This window comes from Olea europaea, chromosome 12, assembly GCF_002742605.1.
Source record: "Olea europaea var. sylvestris chromosome 12, O_europaea_v1, whole genome shotgun sequence".
Lineage (NCBI taxonomy): Eukaryota > Viridiplantae > Streptophyta > Magnoliopsida > Lamiales > Oleaceae > Olea > Olea europaea.
The window spans coordinates 7,743,696-7,762,774 of record NC_036248.1 but is presented as its reverse complement, the minus strand read 5'-3'; the positions used below and the strand labels follow the sequence as shown (position 1 = coordinate 7,762,774).

Sequence of the window (19,079 nt, the reverse complement as noted above, 5' to 3'; positions counted from 1 at the left end):
CTTTGTTTCAGGTACTAGAAGACGATGTTCGTGTTTCATCCCAGTCATCAAACTCGAGATTTTCAGGTGATATTTTTTGGTAGGATCTATTACGTTAAAGTTGAGCATGACTGAAAGAGAGAAATATCGACTGTTTTGTAACCCCGCGTACCAAACATGTGCGTGGTATCAAAGATTTCATTGATATTTCCTCGGATCCCTTGGCTAATGATTCACATTTCTCGGTAATTTTTATTTTATTTTTAATAAAGAAAAAACAAATGCAAAATTATGCAATGATATAGAATACATGCCGTGGTGGAAAATTTGTGTTCATAAATTCATTAACTCGCAATCGAGAAAGCGATGATTTTTCTCCTAAATTAAAGTTTTCCAACTTCGTTTACCGTGCAAAAAGAATGCTTTATCCCGAAATCCTACCTTTCCTTTGTGATTAACGTGTAGCCATGGCTTAAAGGAAGGATTAGTAAAGAGACTTTATGGTTAATTACCATGGACTTTAAGAAAAATTCACTATTAAATTCTCCCAAGTAACTGGTTTTGCCCTTTATACAAATCAAATGAGCAAATTACTTTGATTGGACTAAATGTGTTGCCGGTTAATAATAATGGTACTCATAATGTTGTTTCTTTAGGCATCAAGCTTTGTTTATATTAAATAAGTCAATCAAACATTATTTTTATAAAGCTATTTTTACATGATTGTGTACGGACATGGAAGAGACAGAAAGATTATAATAACTAAATTTCTTTTATTTTCATCTTTTTTTTTTCTTCCTCTCTTCCATGTTATTTATTTATACGTCATTATGTATACAATGATGTGCAAATAACATTATTCAAGTTTTATTACACTGAACTTTTGCCAAACTAAGTTTTTAATGAGATAATTTGAATTATAAATTATATACACAACGATATACACATAATCTTACTTATTCTGGAAGAGTGTAATCTATTCAAATTATAAATCTCATTAAAACTCTATATACAAAGGTCATTATTATAATGAAATACACTTTTGAGTTTTAAGTCCATTAATTTTATTTAAGTAATTAGCATAAGACATCATTACCTTTCAATGTTATTGTGCAAAACATTCATATCTTTTTTTTTTTGGCATTTTCACTTTTCATAATGAAAATCATCATTTTCATACAAAAATTCAATAAAAAAAATGTAAAATGACAAATATACTCTCAAATTTGAATAAAAGAAAAAAAGAAACAAAAAATTAAAGAACAAACTGCAATGCCACTTCTAAATTTTATTTAAAAGTGTAGATGAGTTTAAATAAATTATTATAAGGGTAATTAGTACAAAATGTTGCTAATTTTTAATATTATTGTATAAAACGTTCATACCTTACATTTTTTTGACATTTTCATCATTATTTTCACATTTCATTGCAAAAATCATCATTTTCATCCATTTTCTTTAATAAAAATTGTAAAATAACAAATATACTATATACCTTTGTATATTAAAAAAAAATAGAGAAAAGAAAAAAAAATTGTAACTATAGTCCTGAATAAATTCCAAATAAATAATTATAAAAAACAATGTGATTTTTTAAAAAAAATTTGTTATTTATTAGAAATTTATTGGTATTTTTTCAAAAAAATTGGGAGTGTAAGTGCAATTTGTTCTTTATTTTTCTTTTATTTATATAGGATGACATAATTGTGATTTTACAGTTTTAATTGAAATAATGGATGAAATAATGATTTCCACAATGAATTATGTAAATAAAAGCGAAAATGACAAAAAAGAAAGGTATGGACGTTTTGTGATAATTACCTTTTTAATAATTTATTTAGACTCGCTTACACTTTTTTAAACACTTTGGGAGTGCGATTGCAATTTGTTCTTTAATTTTTTTTCTTTCTTTTTATTTTATTTAAATATGAGGATATATTTATCGTTTTGCATTTTTTTAATTGAAAAATTTGATGAAAATGATGAGTTCCTTAATAAAGGATGAAAATAGAGGTGAAGATGCCAAAAAAATGAATGTTTTGCACAATAACACTCTCAAACAGGCTCTAAAAAGTAAGATCATTTTGTGCTAATTACCCAATTTTATTCTATTGTTCTTTCTTTTACTTTTAGTTTTATAACACGGTAATATTTGTTATAAATTCACGTATTTAATCTATTATTATTTTATATTTTTGTTGGACCCTAAGTGATTTTAGATAAAATTATTATCTTATGTATTTAATAAGATTACAAATTTCGTACTCGGATAGAAGATATACATGCATATTTGAGTGTGGCATGTAGCCGTGCTTAAAATTATTATTAAACCAATTTTGTGAAAAGGGAAACTTTTGAACAAAGAATAATTGAAAAATAATATTTGACAAAATAAATAATTTAAAATTAATTAATTACATTTAAGCACTTACTAAGCGTGTTCAAATTTCATATAAAAGAAAAAGAATACGCGAGCCAAACAAACAAGTGCTTATCCACTGACAACAGTGGTCCCCATCTTATACCCCACACGTCATTCCCGCTCATCACGGAGAAAACAGTTTACGTTCGATCTCGACCGTAAAAATTTCCAAGGGATCCGATGCTTGATCTCATCATTTAAAAACAAATTTATTATGCTTAACATGTTTTAGTAAATTTTTTTTTAATAATTTAAAGCTTAATAAAGTCTTAAAAACTTTACTTGATAGGAACTTTGTAAAATTTTTATTGCTTTAACTCTTTAGTAGATTTTGATAAAATTATAGATTATTTGATAGAAAAGTTCTTAATTCTAATAAAACGTGTGATTAAAATAAATTGTAACTTTAACTTTAACTTTAATTTTAATTTTTTTAACCGTACCAAATAGGGGCCAAATAATATGTTGTAAACGAAACAAAATCAAATTACTTATAACATGGATCAACACCTATTATCTCTTCAATTTGTTGACTTGTATGTAACTTTGATAAGTTTTCGATTTACATGTAATATTATTTTATAAAAGATTGTGTGGTTGAAATTAGGAAAAAAAATGAAATGAAAATTAATGAGGGCCAAAGAAGGGCTAAGTGAGTCAAATAACTGAATATATGAGCCTGTTTGGGAGTAATTTTGAGAATTGATTTTTTTACCGTTAGGAGAAAAGTGGGGTCTATTTGTGAGGGAAGAAGTCAAATATGACGGTTGAAATAGTGAAATAACGGTCAAAAAATCAATTTTTTGGACCAAAAAATCACTCCCAAACAAGCTGTATGTATATATATACACACGCGCGCGCGTTGTGTCGTGAAACAGTAGAAAAGTATATCTATTAATAAACAGAGAAAATCAGATTTTGTTACATTTGGTTATTATTAATATTTTATTTTTATGAAGTGTGTGTGTGTGTGTGTTTGGTTTTTATTTAGATCATGCGTATACGTATAAATTGATACTTTAATGCATTGAATTTAGCAATATTTTTCTTTAATACATAGTCAAATTTTTTACGTATAAGAAAGTGTAACCCCATGGGTAGAAAATAGGTGTATAAGTAAATAAATTCTTTTATATATAGCCAAAACAAAAACAGACATGCTCTGCCAACTCTGGTTGTTGCCTCCGCATTCGTCAAGTACTTTGTCTTCTCACATTTCTTCATTCCGAAGCTTTTTCTTTCAACAGGCGCTAAATTGAAATTCATTCCCTTCCCTTAAACACAGAGAGAAAGAGTAGTTATTTTAATTTTCGGAGAGAAACGGATTTGAGACGCCATGAAAGGTTAATAACTTGAGATTTCTGAGAAATGGCGTTTGTTAACAACGAAAATCATCTGGAAATGCAAGAACCCAGTATTGATACAGACAAACTGAGCTACGAGATTTTTTCAATATTGGAGAGCAAGTTTTTGTTTGGTTACGATGACCAGAAACTTTGGATTCCTAAACAAATTGTTCCCGCCATTGAACAGCCCAAAAATGACGTCGTTTTCACAGCCGAGGACGGCGTTCAAGCGGTCAAGAATCAGAGAGGAAAAATCTGCATTTTGAGTATTGATGGTGGTGGAATGAGAAGCATCATATCGGGGAAAACGTTGGCATATTTGGAAACTGCTTTAAAGAATAAGTCTGGAAATCCAGACGCTAGAATCGCCGATTACTTTGATGTTGCCACCGGTACCGGCGTCGGTGGAATCTTCACGGCGATGCTCTTTGCTACCAACGATCGGAATCGACCGGTTTTCCACGCCGATGAAACGTGGAAATTCCTCGCTGCGGAGGGCAAAAAATTCTATCGCTCCGCAAAATCAAATCATTTTAAGGCTAATTTCTTCAAGCGAGCCTTTAATAAAAAAACCGGCGATGATAACGCCGCCACCGGTTCATCCACCGCCGGTTTAGAGAAGGCGATGAAGGCGGCTTTCAAAGATGCAAAAACTGGCCGGAGTTTAACGCTGAAGGACACTTTAAAACCGGTTCTAATTCCGTGCTACGATCTTTCCAGTACGGCGCCGTTTTTGTTTTCACGAGCCGACGCTCTGGAATCAGATGGCTACGATTTTAAGCTTTGGGAAGTTTGTCTAGCCACGTCAGCAGAACCGGGCGTGTTCGACCCAGTTTGCATGGAGTCGGTTGACGGGTCGACCAGGTGTGTGGCGGTGGACGGCGGTTTGGCGATGAACAATCCGACGGCGGCGGCTATTACGCACGTACTGCATAACAAACAAGAGTTTCCGTTTGTGAGAGGGGTCGAGGACATTTTGGTACTTTCACTAGGGTCTGGAGGGCAGTTATTGGAAGGGAGCTTTGACTACGAGCAAGTGAAGAAATGGAAAGCCAAGGATTGGGCTCGGCCCTTGGCTCGAATTTCGGGCGATGGTTCGTCCGAGCTGGTTGACCACGCCGTGGCTATGGCATTTGGCCAGAGCCGGAGTGATAATTATGTTCGAATCCAGGTAAATAATCTTCTACTACAATTTTTTGGTTGGTAAATTTGTGATCCACTACGTGAATATCTCTATATTGACATTTGCTCAGTTTGGGTATGAAGTGCTTTTATTGCAAGACCTTCAAGTATTTGGTTGTATGCATATGAAGGGGTTTTGGAAGTTTTTGGGTACAATTTTCATGGGGACAGTGGGTATGGGCTAATTTTCATAGGAGCAACGTTGTAATTGCCAAATGCCAACCCGAAATGCTCTGTCCGACATCGACAAAGGTTATCAAGACCATATCTCTGTGATTTCTGTGGTCGAATTTATTCTCTTGCTCGACTCTACTAATCGTATGGTTCATTATGAAGTCTATTATTTGAATCCTTTTTCGAGAATGAACAAAAATAGTGTTTTGAATCTTGACAGACATTTGGGGAAATATTATTCAAATCCTTTTTCGAGACTGTCAATTTAAAGTTGAGATGTATTAAAAAAAAAAAAAAAAAAAGTTGAACCCCGACCTTGCCTCGCCCCTATAGCTTTGTGAGGGAGGTAAATCGTAGGATATGTCCTAACAGGGCAGGGGAACAAGAGTTCCTTATACATTGCGCTTACAAGGAGTCCAATTCCATGTCTCAGGAATCGAACTCCCACACTGCAGCTGCCAACAAGACGTGAGATAACCTAACTCCTATCATTTGCACCACTGAACTATACTCCGGAGGACTAAATTTGAGATGTATGATTCTACTTGTAGTAAGTAGAGAATTTGACTCTGTGCCAAACTGCACAAAGAATATTCTGGATATTATTTCAAGACACCTATCATATTAGTGATACAAATTGTACACTTGAAAGTGGTCTCTGTTTTTGCCATTCTTGTTTCTTGCATAAACTTGTTTTTGAAAATTAATCATTTTTTGCCGCTCTTTCCTTTTTGTCTACCTAGGACACGGATTCTATTTTTTCATCCCCCTTCAGTCTAAAGATTTGTAATATTCTGAACCAAGTCTCTATTGGTTTGACATTTTATGTTTCGTTTCAAGCTATTATTCAATTAAAGCATTCTAAACTTCCATATGAATATCTTATAGCAGATGATTAACAGGAGTCATATTGGATCATACCTTAAAGGAATAGTTAATTCAATCCTCCTTGTTTTATTAAAAACTGAGGTTCTATTAAATGAATTTTCTCATTCTTCTTCTTTCATATATAAATAATCTAGTTAATATAACACCAATGGCAGGCAAATGGATCGAGTTTTGGCCGCTGTGGGGCAAATGTGGACACAGATCCGAGTCCTAGCAATGTGAAAATGCTCATTGGAATAGCAGATGAAATGCTCAAACAGAAGAATGTAGAATCCGTTCTCTTTAGTGGCAAGAAGATCGGGGAGCAGAGCAATTTTGAGAAACTTGACTTGTTTGCTGAACAACTTGTGCTCGAGCAACAGAGGAGGAGTTGCCGAATAGCTCCCACTGTTGCATTCAAGCAACATCCCTCGAGATCTTCTTAAACGACTCCCGATAGCAATAAAACAGGGGGAAAAAACAATGTAAGTATTCTTCTTTTGACTACTTCAATTTACATATTCTTGTCATGTCTACTTAAGTTGATACGTGGTTGAAGAAAAAAGATTATGATATGACTAATCTCCACACAATCCAAACATAGACCCCATGCATTTGACTCATAATTGGTACCATAATGTTGTGCATCCAATCTTTTCCTTCTAATACATATATATTTTTCTGAGTCCTAATCACGGGAAGATATTGTTGTTGTCCGTATCTACATACCAGCCCGCTCATTTTGTCACTTCGACTGGGGAATAACCAAGTTTATAACGAAGGGCGGTTGTTGCATTAGTTCTGTTCAAAAGTTTGTCCACCGACACTGATTCTTGGAGGGAAGAGGGTATATTTGTCATTTGGGTATGTAGGGTAGACTTGACAAAGATTTGTGGGGTGAGGGGTAAATGGCATATTTGTCATTTTGCTAAGTAGGGTAGATTTGATTAAGATTTGTAGGGTTGGGCTCTGAACTAGGGAGGCCTTTTTAGGCCATTTAGGAGGGGGGTAAAAATCTTAATTTTGTGGGTTCTTGGATTTGTGACACATCAATGGTGAATCATCTTCTGTTTGAATGTTGGATAAAAGGGCATTCTTTTACTGTTTCAGTTTTCTTATGGCATTATTTCTACCTGTAACATTATGCATTAGGATTTTAAATGACATTCTTTTGCTTTTAAAGCCTTGAGGATAAAATTCTAAAAGATAAAGTTGTTCCAAATAGCTTAAATGTTTGGGTAAGTTGATTTAATGTTGTATTGAAACATGTGAAGGTTCAAATCTCCAGTTTTGATACTGCCTATTTGTGAATCTTGTTCACGTGATGTTAGGCATTTGATTGAAAACTTAATACGGTGTGTACATGTGAGGATATGTCGAAGACAAACTTTAAGTGTCAATGTTATTATACCGTACCGAACAATATAATTGACGATATTTTCACCTCTATCGAGTATTGTCTAATTTACTTTACAAAATATGTCATCTTTTAAATGTTTAAACTTTGAGACAGAGTGATTCAACATAAAAGTTTAAGCATTTTTCATACCAATTGCTCCCCTTTTGATGTATTTGTATCTATAAAACGCAGGTAAATCATGCAAGAAGGTGGACAAAAAAAATTAAAATAGGATTGGCTGAAGAAAGGCATGTCAGCAGGTTTTACTACTATGAGAAAAAACAGAAGATAAGAGAAAAAGTGCTGGGCGTGGGACTTGAGTGAAAAGGACTATCAACTGTAAAAAAAAAAAAAGGTGTATCTTTGTGGGATTCCTTGCCTGCCAATGGCCAGGCATGGTGGTAGCCACCACTTTATCAAGGACAAAGAAACTTAATCATGTATAACATTTCTTGATTTCAAATTAAAATTTGGTTATGGGAGACCCTTTTTTCTCCTTAATGTTTTGAATTAATGCCGGATGCTATAGTTTTTAAAGATGTGATTGTTGTAGATCTTTGAGTAAATTTATCAGTGAACGTGTGAGAACAAAATATATTTCATCTATTTCAAATTTATCACATGATCTTCGTCTAATAGTTTAAGCTTTTCAAATGAGGTGGTTAGGTTATGAATTATGATAATACATGCAAAAGTCTTAGTTTCAAGTTTCGTACGAAAAAATTGTGTGCCCCCTTGAGTCTTTCATTTGATTTACCCAATATGGAGCAAGGTGAAAATATAAATGGTTCATACAGCCTCTTTTGAACTTAAATCTTTAGGTGATATTGTTAACAATAAATGTGTATATTACTTTTATAATATATTTTCCTATTTTAAGTGGAAAAAGTAACTTGTATTTAAATCCTGCCACATATGCTCTAATTCTATAGTTGGTGTTGCAGTCTCCAAAAGTATGATAGTAGTGGTGCTCCAATATAAGAAGGATGTCCTTATTTTAGCTAATGCTTTTTGTGTAATTTCATTTTCTTATTGTGGAAGAGATTAAGAGTTGTTGCTTTTTGAATTCAATGACCTTACAAATTAATAAATCAAGGATGGACCAAAATGTACACATTTTGTGGACCCTTTAAAATTAAAAATAGAAGTTTTGTTCAAAACTTTGGGAGCATATTGACTTTTCTATATTTGAGGTTTGTTTTTAGAAATTTAATAGTTTTGCTAACTTTTGAGAAAATTGGACCATGGAATTTCAACATAGTGCCTAAACTACTAGTCAACCTTTAAATTTATATATAATTATACAATCAGATACCATTCAAAGTTTTGTTAAATTATTACGCGATCCTTTACACAACTAACATTATGAAAGGTAAACTTGTTAAGACTTTGTCTTGACAGTTTTACCTTACTAAAGTTTGTCATGTCAAGGTTAAGTGGCATTCCAATGGAATTTTTGATTATTTTCGTTGCTAGGGACCGGTTGTGCAATTATAATTAAAAATAATGATCAACTGCCTCCTTTTTATAGGTTGGAAGTCTAACGTGCAACTTCAATAATAAATTAAGGAATAATATTGCAATTTTCCCATACTTTTTGTACGAAAATTTTCTAGTTTCTTTGTTTGGCTTTGTTTCTTGATTTCATATTCTGTTTCAACTACTTATTGACTCAAAATTCAAAATGTTTCGTTGTACTTGAAAAGGTGCAATGCTAGTTGTACTTGAAAAGGAATTTACATAGTCGAATTTAAATTTATAAAAAAAATAAAACTTAACATGTTAATTTTTTTGACATAAAGTTTTTGACATTTGGTTACTCCGACTATCCATTTTGTTTTATAGTTACGAGTGCAACTTTCATATTCTAATTGGATTTTTTTATTTTTTGGTTTGCACGTGTCTTTTTCTTCTTGTTTCATACAACAGGACACAGTGTTGAAAAAAGTTTGATTAATCAATTTCAAATTTATCATATATAAAATTTAACCCATTGTTGTTGCTTTATATTTTGATGCTTAGTTATTCCATCAGTACATTTTGTTTCAATGAGACAACGCTAAGTTTAACTTCCATATTAATTAAATAATTTGTTCGATAAGATGGATTGAACTAAAAAGAAAAAAGGAAAAAAAATCTTATATTGTTCAATTTCACATAATAGATAGACATGCATTGCTAACTATTAATCTTTAATACTATTCTGAAAACATCACTGGTATGTCCATTTCTATACCTAATGACTTGATTGTGGATATGCTTTGCGTCCATCTATTGGATAAATAATTGAGCAAAGAATGAAGAAACAAACACTTATAATTAATATTCAAATAAGGCCACTGTGCTTTCTAATCAAATTATTTATGGATTCTTCTGTTTGCTTTATGTCAACTTGGAATAGTTTGGTCGCTGTCCATAACCTTAGTGTGCGTATTCTATTTCCTCTTTTCTTTCTATGTAATGATAATCAATGGAATTATAATGATAATAACAAAAAAGTAGGTCTTATTTTCGATAAATCATGCTACAATTTATGATCTTGTTCTTAATTACATAAAATTCTTATCGGTTGATCTCTATTCTCATCTCCGTATTAGTGTTATTCAAGCTTTGTCACACCGATAAATCATATTTCGAATAAATTTAAAGTCAATTACTTCAGATATACTCTCTCTGACAAATTCAATCTAAAACCATATAAATTTAAAGTGGATTGGTTTTTTTTTTTTAATTATATTTTTTTTCTTGCACTCAACATTATTGACCATTCTTTATCCTTTTTTTTTTTTTTTTTTTTTTTTGGTCTTGTCATATCATTTGAATAAGTGTAATTTTGTTTCTATTTGAAAACAAGACAAGGAATCTACTTTCGGCTTATCTTTTCTAACACTTGGAAAAAGGTAGTTAAAGACTCTTAATCACCAATTCACACATTTCTTTTCATATTAGTGGATTGATGGAAATAGGACTATGTATAGGGAAACTATTTAAACCACAATTTGTTTTGTGATAAAGATGTGATTATGATTGGTGGGATCGAACACTTGTTCTGAGTTTATACGCGTGCGTGTCGTGTAAGTGTCATTGATTTATTTGGCAAAGAAAAATGTATGACAAATTGAATGTGTTTACAATAAGGTTTTTTGATTTATGGTTAAGGTAGTTAATTAAAAGAGTGGGGGACATAGAATTGATCCCAGTAGAGTGATGGACCCAGCAATAGACGAGTCGAGCGATTTGACTCAACACGATTCATATAATATCCTTAATTTTAAGTGGTCTTTTGTTTTCAAACAAGAAAGGATTAATAATGATGATATTATCTTATATATGCAAGTGGTCTTGGCATTATAATATTGTTATATTAAGAATAAAACTTTTAAAAATAATATATAAATTATTCATAAACAAAAAATCATACCTTTGAGAATTGGCAAATATTGTCTTGTTTCCTCTAGAAATGCCTTTATAATCTACGCCAAAAAAAAAAAAAAAGGGAAGAAAATTATCCATTTTAAATTTGATGAATTATTATTGTAAAATTTAAAAGTTTTGAAAGTTAGTATTTAAAAGAAAAATTGAATTTATTTATCATCATATTTTAAAAATATAAATATATTCCGTGTAAAACATAGACGAACTATGTCTAGTCATGTCAGTCACAATACCATTTATACACAGTTTCTTGAATTTTTACTCAAACAATAAAGAAGAAGATAAATAATAATGATTTATTGAGGAGAAGATACATTACATATTTGAAAGTATTTGGATTATCAAGAATTTTAAAAATTCTTTTGGGATTCAACAACTTTGTTCTCAAACAAAAAACAGAAAAAAAAAAAAAAAAAAAAAAAAAAAAAAAAGAAAGAAAAAAAAAGAGCCACGTAGCCCAATCCGACTCAAAGCCTCATAAAGCCACTCATTCACGATAAATACGGCCCAAAATCATCTGCTCAAGTCGAGTAAGGAAGCCCCAATTAAGGATTCACGAGACTATCGAAACAAGCTCTCAGTGTTCTAACTTGGCCCATTAACTAAAAAAATCTGGCCCATCAACTTCAATCAGGGTAAAGATGACACTGAGAAGCCCCAATTAAGGATTCACGAGAACATAAAAACAAGCATCAAGTGTTACGACAAGACCCATTTACTCAAAAATCTGCCCATCAACCTTCTGTGATCCACAACCGGGTGGAGGGTGGCAACGAGCAGGCTCCTAGGCAGCCAGGCTAGGCTTGGCTCAACTCTTTGATTGAGATGGCTCATATTTAAAAAAAAAAATATATATGTTGCATTTGATTGCGAGCATGGAATTTGTACGGAATAAAAATAAATTATAAGTAATTTAATTGTCTATAGCTTATTTGTATGAAAATTATTAATTAAATGTGTTTGATTGGTTCAGTTTTCAACCTAGAAAATATTATATTTATCTATTTTTTATTGATAGGTAGATGAGAGTGTGTGGATTCCTTGGAAAATAAAATCATAATCCCCTAAAAAAATATTTTATTTGATTTTGAGAAAAATATGATCACGTGATTAAAAGTAGAAAAATATTTTTCATGGAAAATATGTCAATCAAACAGCATAAAAATAAAAATTTAAATGAAAAAACACATTTTTAATGAAAAATATTGACAATCAAATGCACTCTTAATAAAATAAATCTAAAAATGAAGAAAAACCCATGAGCCAAAATAAGCCAACTCGTGGGCTTGTGAAAAAAAAGTTTGAGCTTGAATCAATACATGACTCATCTCAATATGAGCCCGAGCCATCCACAAGTCAAGTCGGGACGAGTTGAGCCTGCAAGTCGATGAGCGACTTGACCCGTATGCCATCATACAGTTGGGGTCAAAAATTCTCTGACTCCCCCATTGAAAGAATTGCACTTGACGTAGAATGATGTAAATATATTAGCCCATGCATGATCATGTCGATAGAATATAAGGAAAGAATAAAAGTCATCAATCTTCGAATTTAATAGGTTACTATTAATGAATGTTGTAATGGATAGTTACCATATTCAATTTTGGTTTGGTTCTATATAAAGTATTGAATCTTGTTGAGTATATTTGACATGGCATCATAACTTATTTCTTAGAATTTTTTTCTTATTTTCTTGATTGGGTTTTGTCGCGGACTCCTCCCATCCAGTCATCGTAATTGCATGATTTGCGGCCGTCTTAACAGTGGACGGAGGTGGAACAGCTAAAGCAATAGCGATTTGCAAACTAAAAAAAAAAAAAAGAAAAAGAAAAAACACCAGAGCCAATGCATTGAATGGACTAACTAATTGGGAAAGAAGCGTGGAGTTTGTGATGCAACTGAAAAGTTTACAAATATGACACTTGGCTCTGGCAGGCCACTTGCAAAGCTGTCAGTGCTTCCACCCATAGAGACTGGAGGATTCATGGCCAATCTGATTTATTCCCTAGAAGATCATAAGAAATTCTTCTTGGAACAGTATACCAGAAAAGTGGCAGCTAAAGTTGAAGAGGAGGCGATGGCGACTTTTGGAAATAAAAGGGGGAGGACTATAGAGATTGAATAGCTTTGTGATGTGGGTCTGTCGAAGTATGGGGTGCAGGCAGAGATTGAGAAACGAAAACCTCGTCTCCCTCAAGACTTTACTTGAATATCTGGTGTTTCATCTAGTTAGCCACTGCTTGTAAATCGAACATCACAGAAAAGGAGAGAAAAGACTACGGAGAAGAGAGAAAGAAGAGGTGGGACGCCTGCGAGATGAGAAGACGAACAGCCATTGTTTACGGTGGCATTGGCGATGAGATTGGCTGCCGGCGAGATGAGACGGCAATGAGTTAGGGTTGAATTTTAGAGGAAATCTTAGGCCTTAAACGGCATAGGTGATTGGGCTGTGGAGTTGTCTGTTTAGTCATTGATTGGGCTGAGGGTATATCAACAGGAAAAAAAAAAAGAGAAAATTACCTAGAAACCTACTTTTAAACAATAGTTTTCAGAAATAAAGGGAATTAATTTTCATTTCATAAATCAGGTGGTAATTAGAAATTATTAAATTAATTAATACATAGTTAATAATAGAAAATGTTTTATATCTTCCCCCAACCAAAACCACCCACCACTCAAATTAAACTTTCTCTCTCTCTTCTTCCTCTCCAGCATCTTCCAAGATTGATAAAAATGGAAGATTTCTAAATTACAAATCTTAGAAATTTCAAAGTCAGGCGCCATTAATGGGACCCATCACGACAAATCTGCATCTATAACTTCACCATCCCCATTCTGTCACTACTGCAGCCATGAGTTTCTATCAATCAAACCAAAATTTTGATTCGATTGTGTGCGCCTGTTCTTCTAATTTTGATTTAATTGGTTGGTGTTTTTTGAAGGTGTTGGTGGAAGTTATGGTAGTGATGATTGTTGTTGTGGATTTGAGTTAAAGATGTTAGTAGTGGTGGTGGTAATTATTTTTTCGAGCAGATCTGTTGTTGGAGATTTGGTTTTTTCTGTTGGAGATTTGGTTGTGACTATTTGTGACCTATTTTGTGTTAATTGTGACCGGTTGTGACTTGAGATTGATCTGATCACAGACAGTCACATTGAACACAAACTTGGTCACAAACCCCGTATCAATTTACCCCAGATCTTGTATCAATTTTTAACCCACACACTCTATTTCTTCCCCCAAAAATTAGGTCGGCACTTTTTTACCCAAAAATCAAATCTAGGACTTCTTTCCCATCCATCCTCTAGATTCCGATCACCTACCACATCTCTCACCGGAGTTTCACAAGAGAAGTGTGGTGGTGCTGGTTGGTGTTTTTGAAGGATTGGTGGAAGTTATGGTAGTGATGATTGTTGTGGATTTGAGGTGAATATAGTGTTTATGGTCATCAATTTGAGTTAAAAATGTTAGTAGTGGTGGTGGTTATTATTTTTCCGAACAAATCTGCTGTGGTGGTTAGAGAGCTGGTTTTTTCTGTTCGAAATCTGGTTGTGACTATTTATGACCAATTTTGTATTGATTGTGACCGGGTGTGACTTGAGATTGATCTGGTCACATAAAGTCACAATGAATACAAATTTGGCCACAATTAATCACATCGAAGGCAAAGTTGGTCACGATGATTCTCAGATAGCAAAAGTCAGTGAATTGGTCACATATAATACAGGTATGGTCATGGATAACATGTGAAATTTCAAACTTTATTTCTTAATATTGAAATTAATCATATGCATATTCATTCCACTTAATTAGGTCACAGATTTAATAAAATTAGTCACATATCTAATGGAACTGGTAACAGGTCATTGCTAAAAAAGAAGAAAAAATGTAGTTGTCGGAAAAGTGATGGATGATCGGAATATTTGTCGAACGGTTGTCGGAGCATCGTCGGGAGGCCGTCGGAATGTCATTGGAATAGTTGCCGAAATTGTTGTCGGAGCCGTCGCCGGAGGTGAGGTGGGGTGGAGAAAGAGTAAAAAAGTTTGATGTGATGGGTGGGTGGGGTTGGAGGTGAGGTGGGGTGGATAAGTAAATTAATTGTACTATATTATAATTAATATTTAGTAAATTTAATTATCACCTGATTTTTGAAAGAATTTTAGAAATTTGTTAATTTTGAAATGTGATTTTTAAATGGAGGATTTACGTGGTGTTCCCAAAAAAAAAATCATAATTTAGGTGTATTGTTTACATCAATTCACAAATTAGGTACATAATTTAAAAATTCAAAATTCAAGTATCTATATAATTAATTGAAAAGATTTATTAATGAAATATAATAAAGTCACGGTTACACAATTAATGGTTATATGTTCACAATTATAAGAACAAATTTATTTACTAGTCACATATCATCAAATTAATTGATCACAGATTATTTTGAGATCACAAATCAAAAATTTTATAGGTCACAATTTATTTCGATGCCACAAATCAAAAATTTATAAGTCACAGATTATTTTGATTCCAAATTACTTGGTCACAAATTATTAAATTTTTAGGTCACACCAAATAGCTGGTCACAGATAACAAAATGGTTGGTCACATACGCCAATTTCTTGGTCATAAAGAATCAAATCATATGTGACCACCACTAACACTTATGACCACCATCTCACCACTGCCACCAGTTGCATTGTCGTCAAAATTGTCATCGCCAAAACCACCATCACCATCTCCAGTAGCATCGTCATCTCAAACGCCGCAACTAGCACCACCTCACCACAAACAAAACAAATACAAAACCGTCAACACCCTACAAAAGTCATCACTACGACGTCGTTGCCACTTCACCATTTCCACCACCACCACAACCATCATTTCCACCGACAAAACCTATCACCTCTACCGTACCACAACACCACCATCGACAGCACACCTCCACTGCACCACAGCATCATACCACCACCGCGATACTGTAGCATATCACCGCCACACTACACACATCCACCTCCGAACCGTCAATCACTGCCACTAAAAAAAAGGGGAAGAAAGTGAAGAGATCTGCAGAAATAACGTCGCCCAAATTTGAAGACGAAGGCTATGATGAGCGCAACATAGGAAAGATCATGATAGCGGGTGGGCGCATCCTGTGTTGCCAGTTGGTGACGGGGAAGAGAGAAATGGATGGGGAGAGAGATGGTGGGGGGAGAGAATTGGGCAAATGAATTAGGGGTTATATGTTTTGATACCTATGAAAGTTCACTCCTGATTTTTGAATTTCAATCTTTAAACACCTTGAAAATTTTCCACTATATCATATTTGGATTGGGGATCAGTTAATTTAGTTGGCCATGCTGCTTTATTGGTTTGGGTTTTTGTGGTTGCATTTTTTTTTGGTTTTATCATAGTTGGGCTGCATTATTTGGTAGTTTTGGACTGCTTTATTAGCATAGTTTTACTGGCTGTTGGGCTATATTATCTGAGCGGATTTATTAGCATTTACTCTTGTTAATTGGTTGATTCATTTTATTTGCGGGCTGACTTCCTCGGCATTACGCAAAAATTTGGGAGAAATATTCATCACCTCAACTCAACTTATTCATCAACAAACTTTGAGGACGATGATGACATGCGGAATGACTAAAAACAAAAAATGTTTTAGTTGCTCGGATAATGAACTAGAGTTTTGGATTCTTGGAAGAGGATCATCTTTGGTTTTGTTTTTTGTGTTGTAGGCTGTTTTGCTAGATTTTTGGTCAGTGTATTGGCTATTAGAACTTTTATTGGAATATGAATTATGTGTTCGACTGAGTTCTTCCAATTGATAGAGCTCACTGCGTGTGTTGGCACACTTCATGAATTTAGTTTGAAAATTCTTCTTAGGGTGTGAGCTCTTTAGAGTGGTTTTGGAGTTTTCTTGGAGTAGTTTTTGATTGTTTCTGCACTATTCATTTTTCTTAGGTCTATCGTCGTCATGATTTGGGTCTCTTCTTTGTGGGCACAAGCACTGTCCACGCACTGGACCCATTCACTTGCTTATCGTAGAAGGGTTCTTCTTTAAGAAGAACCCTTCTACGATAAGCAAGTGAATGGGTCCAGTGCGTGGTGAATGGAATAGTTTATCAAGCCATTTTTCACCTCCTCAACTCGCCTAAATATGTGTAATTTCTTTGTATCAACTACATCTCTCGATAACTAGTGGCCGCTGAGTAAACTCCGTTAGTCAAATCAAGCTACCATGTAAACAATCAAAAGAATGCAAGTTTCAAATTTGGCTCCATGCTTATTTCTTGTATGATATCTCTACACAACTAAAACCCTCAAGACATGTCCCCATCGAGACAATTTCCTATTGAAAATTTTGAAATTAAGAGAATTCTTGCATGATATAACTACACAGCTAAAACCCTCAATGCTTAAGCTTCAACATACTCTTTATTCTTACTTTATAATGAATGCATATAATAAGTTATGGATTTTAAATTCATATTTAAATTAATCGACATTGACATCTGAAAAAAAAAAAAAACATGTTAATTAAAAGATGATAACAAATCAATAATTGCTTTATGTAAAAAAAAAAATGAAAAAAATGAAAGAAAGAAAAGAAAGGAAAAAAATTTGTAAAGAGATGATATCTATTATGCATAATATTTTTTTTTTATAAATAGATAATTTATAGGAGATACTCTTACCCCTTATAATAAAGAGCATTAATGAATTCAAAAAGTAAAATTTTTTATACGGTCAAATAATGCTCTCTATTTTAATTTTTATTTTTTCAATAAATATTTATTAATTTATACCTATATTTTATTTAGCATAATTTTTTAATACTAATGACTAATCAATTCAAATATGATTTGAATAATTTAAGTAGTAGATTATTGTAATATGTAACTTATTAAATTAATAATTACAACATTGAAATAAAAGTGTGGTTTGAATATTCAAATTTGGAGAGTCAAAACCTCTATCTACTTCAAAATTTCTAATTTTTAAATCTATTGAAACTAATTTTTAAATATTGACAGTAAAAAATAGTGAGCATCTTAAATTTTGGGAGTATGTTAAAGATAGTCTAACGTGGCTAAGACTGGACATTTATTCATCATTCCTTCTTATAAATACAAGGGTTATACCACACGTAAATCAAGGTGTGCAGAACGGTGTCTCCCCCCACATGGTGGGGACCCATTTCAATGTTATGGACACCACATTATGTACAAGTTGCATATTCTTAAATACAAAGACCATCCTTCCTATCAAGGACCCCAACCAGAGAAAAACTGATTAATTTCCAAAATAACAATCAGATGTAATATAACATATATTTCCCTTGATCTTGCTCCAGGAGTGCCTACAAGAATAAATTGAAGAAAAAAAAAAAAAGGAAAAAGATAGAAACGGGATATTGAGCTTAGATTAGAGAATTTTGAATCTATTTCATGTTGTACATTCAAGTATTACTTACCAAACACGTTCCAAAATTTGCTTGTCCAATATATTAAAGTTTGGGGAACAGAATCTGCTTTAAATACAGCCTGAACATATTAATATAAAAGAAAAGTGAAGCAGCCACGCTCCTAATTTCTCCTTTTTAGACAAAGCTGAATTATCCAGGGGAATGTTCTGCATGGACGTAGTAGGCTAGGGTTTAATTTCTCCCCCTTCCCTCCCTTGGTATAAGTGAGTGTTTGGTTGATAAAAGATTTTGCATCTTCCCAAATCCAATTGGTCTCAGGAGATAGTAAAGGTGGTCCCTTTTCTTTATGTCTTTTTTGACCGTATATTATATTCTTTACTGACCAACAGAGGCGTGGGGTGGTCCAATTTGTACATGAGATTCTCTAGCTATGGCAGCCATCGTCACTGTCTAAACTTTCTTCATAACCCATATACTCCAACTTCAAACCCCACCCCTAAATCTTATGCAGATGAACCTGAAAATATCTGCTTCAGTTTTCTCTACAAAAACACAGGACAGGAAGGCTGTGGACTACCTGGATTTGATCTTATCAATGCAACAGGAAAAAAATATTAAACAGTCTTCAAATGTTGCCAAGAATCAGAAACCGGGCTTCATCTTGATATGTATTACAATCAAAACTGCCGGATTTTGAAGAAAATTTTAATTTTTCATGCAATTCAGGTTCTATAGAACAGAGGTTGTAACTTTTATGTTGTTTTTTATACACACATATGTTCGATGCCTCATCGGAAACTGTGTCATATAAAATGATCTGACAGAACCCACATGGAAAAGTTGGAAAC

The 19,079-nt window shown here is 33.2% G+C and overlaps 1 protein-coding gene across 1 annotated transcript; it reads left to right on the top strand.

The window, feature by feature from the left end:
- The first annotated feature begins 3,541 nt into the window (after window positions 1-3,541).
- LOC111405455 (patatin-like protein 6) lies at window positions 3,542-7,921 on the top strand. The gene is made up of 3 exons (XM_023034348.1): window positions 3,542-4,918; window positions 6,147-6,455; window positions 7,562-7,921. Exons 1-2 carry the CDS (start codon window positions 3,770-3,772, stop codon window positions 6,414-6,416), a joined length of 1,419 nt encoding a protein of 472 aa, XP_022890116.1. The 5' UTR covers window positions 3,542-3,769; the 3' UTR covers window positions 6,417-6,455; window positions 7,562-7,921.
- The last annotated feature ends 11,158 nt before the right edge of the window (window positions 7,922-19,079 follow it).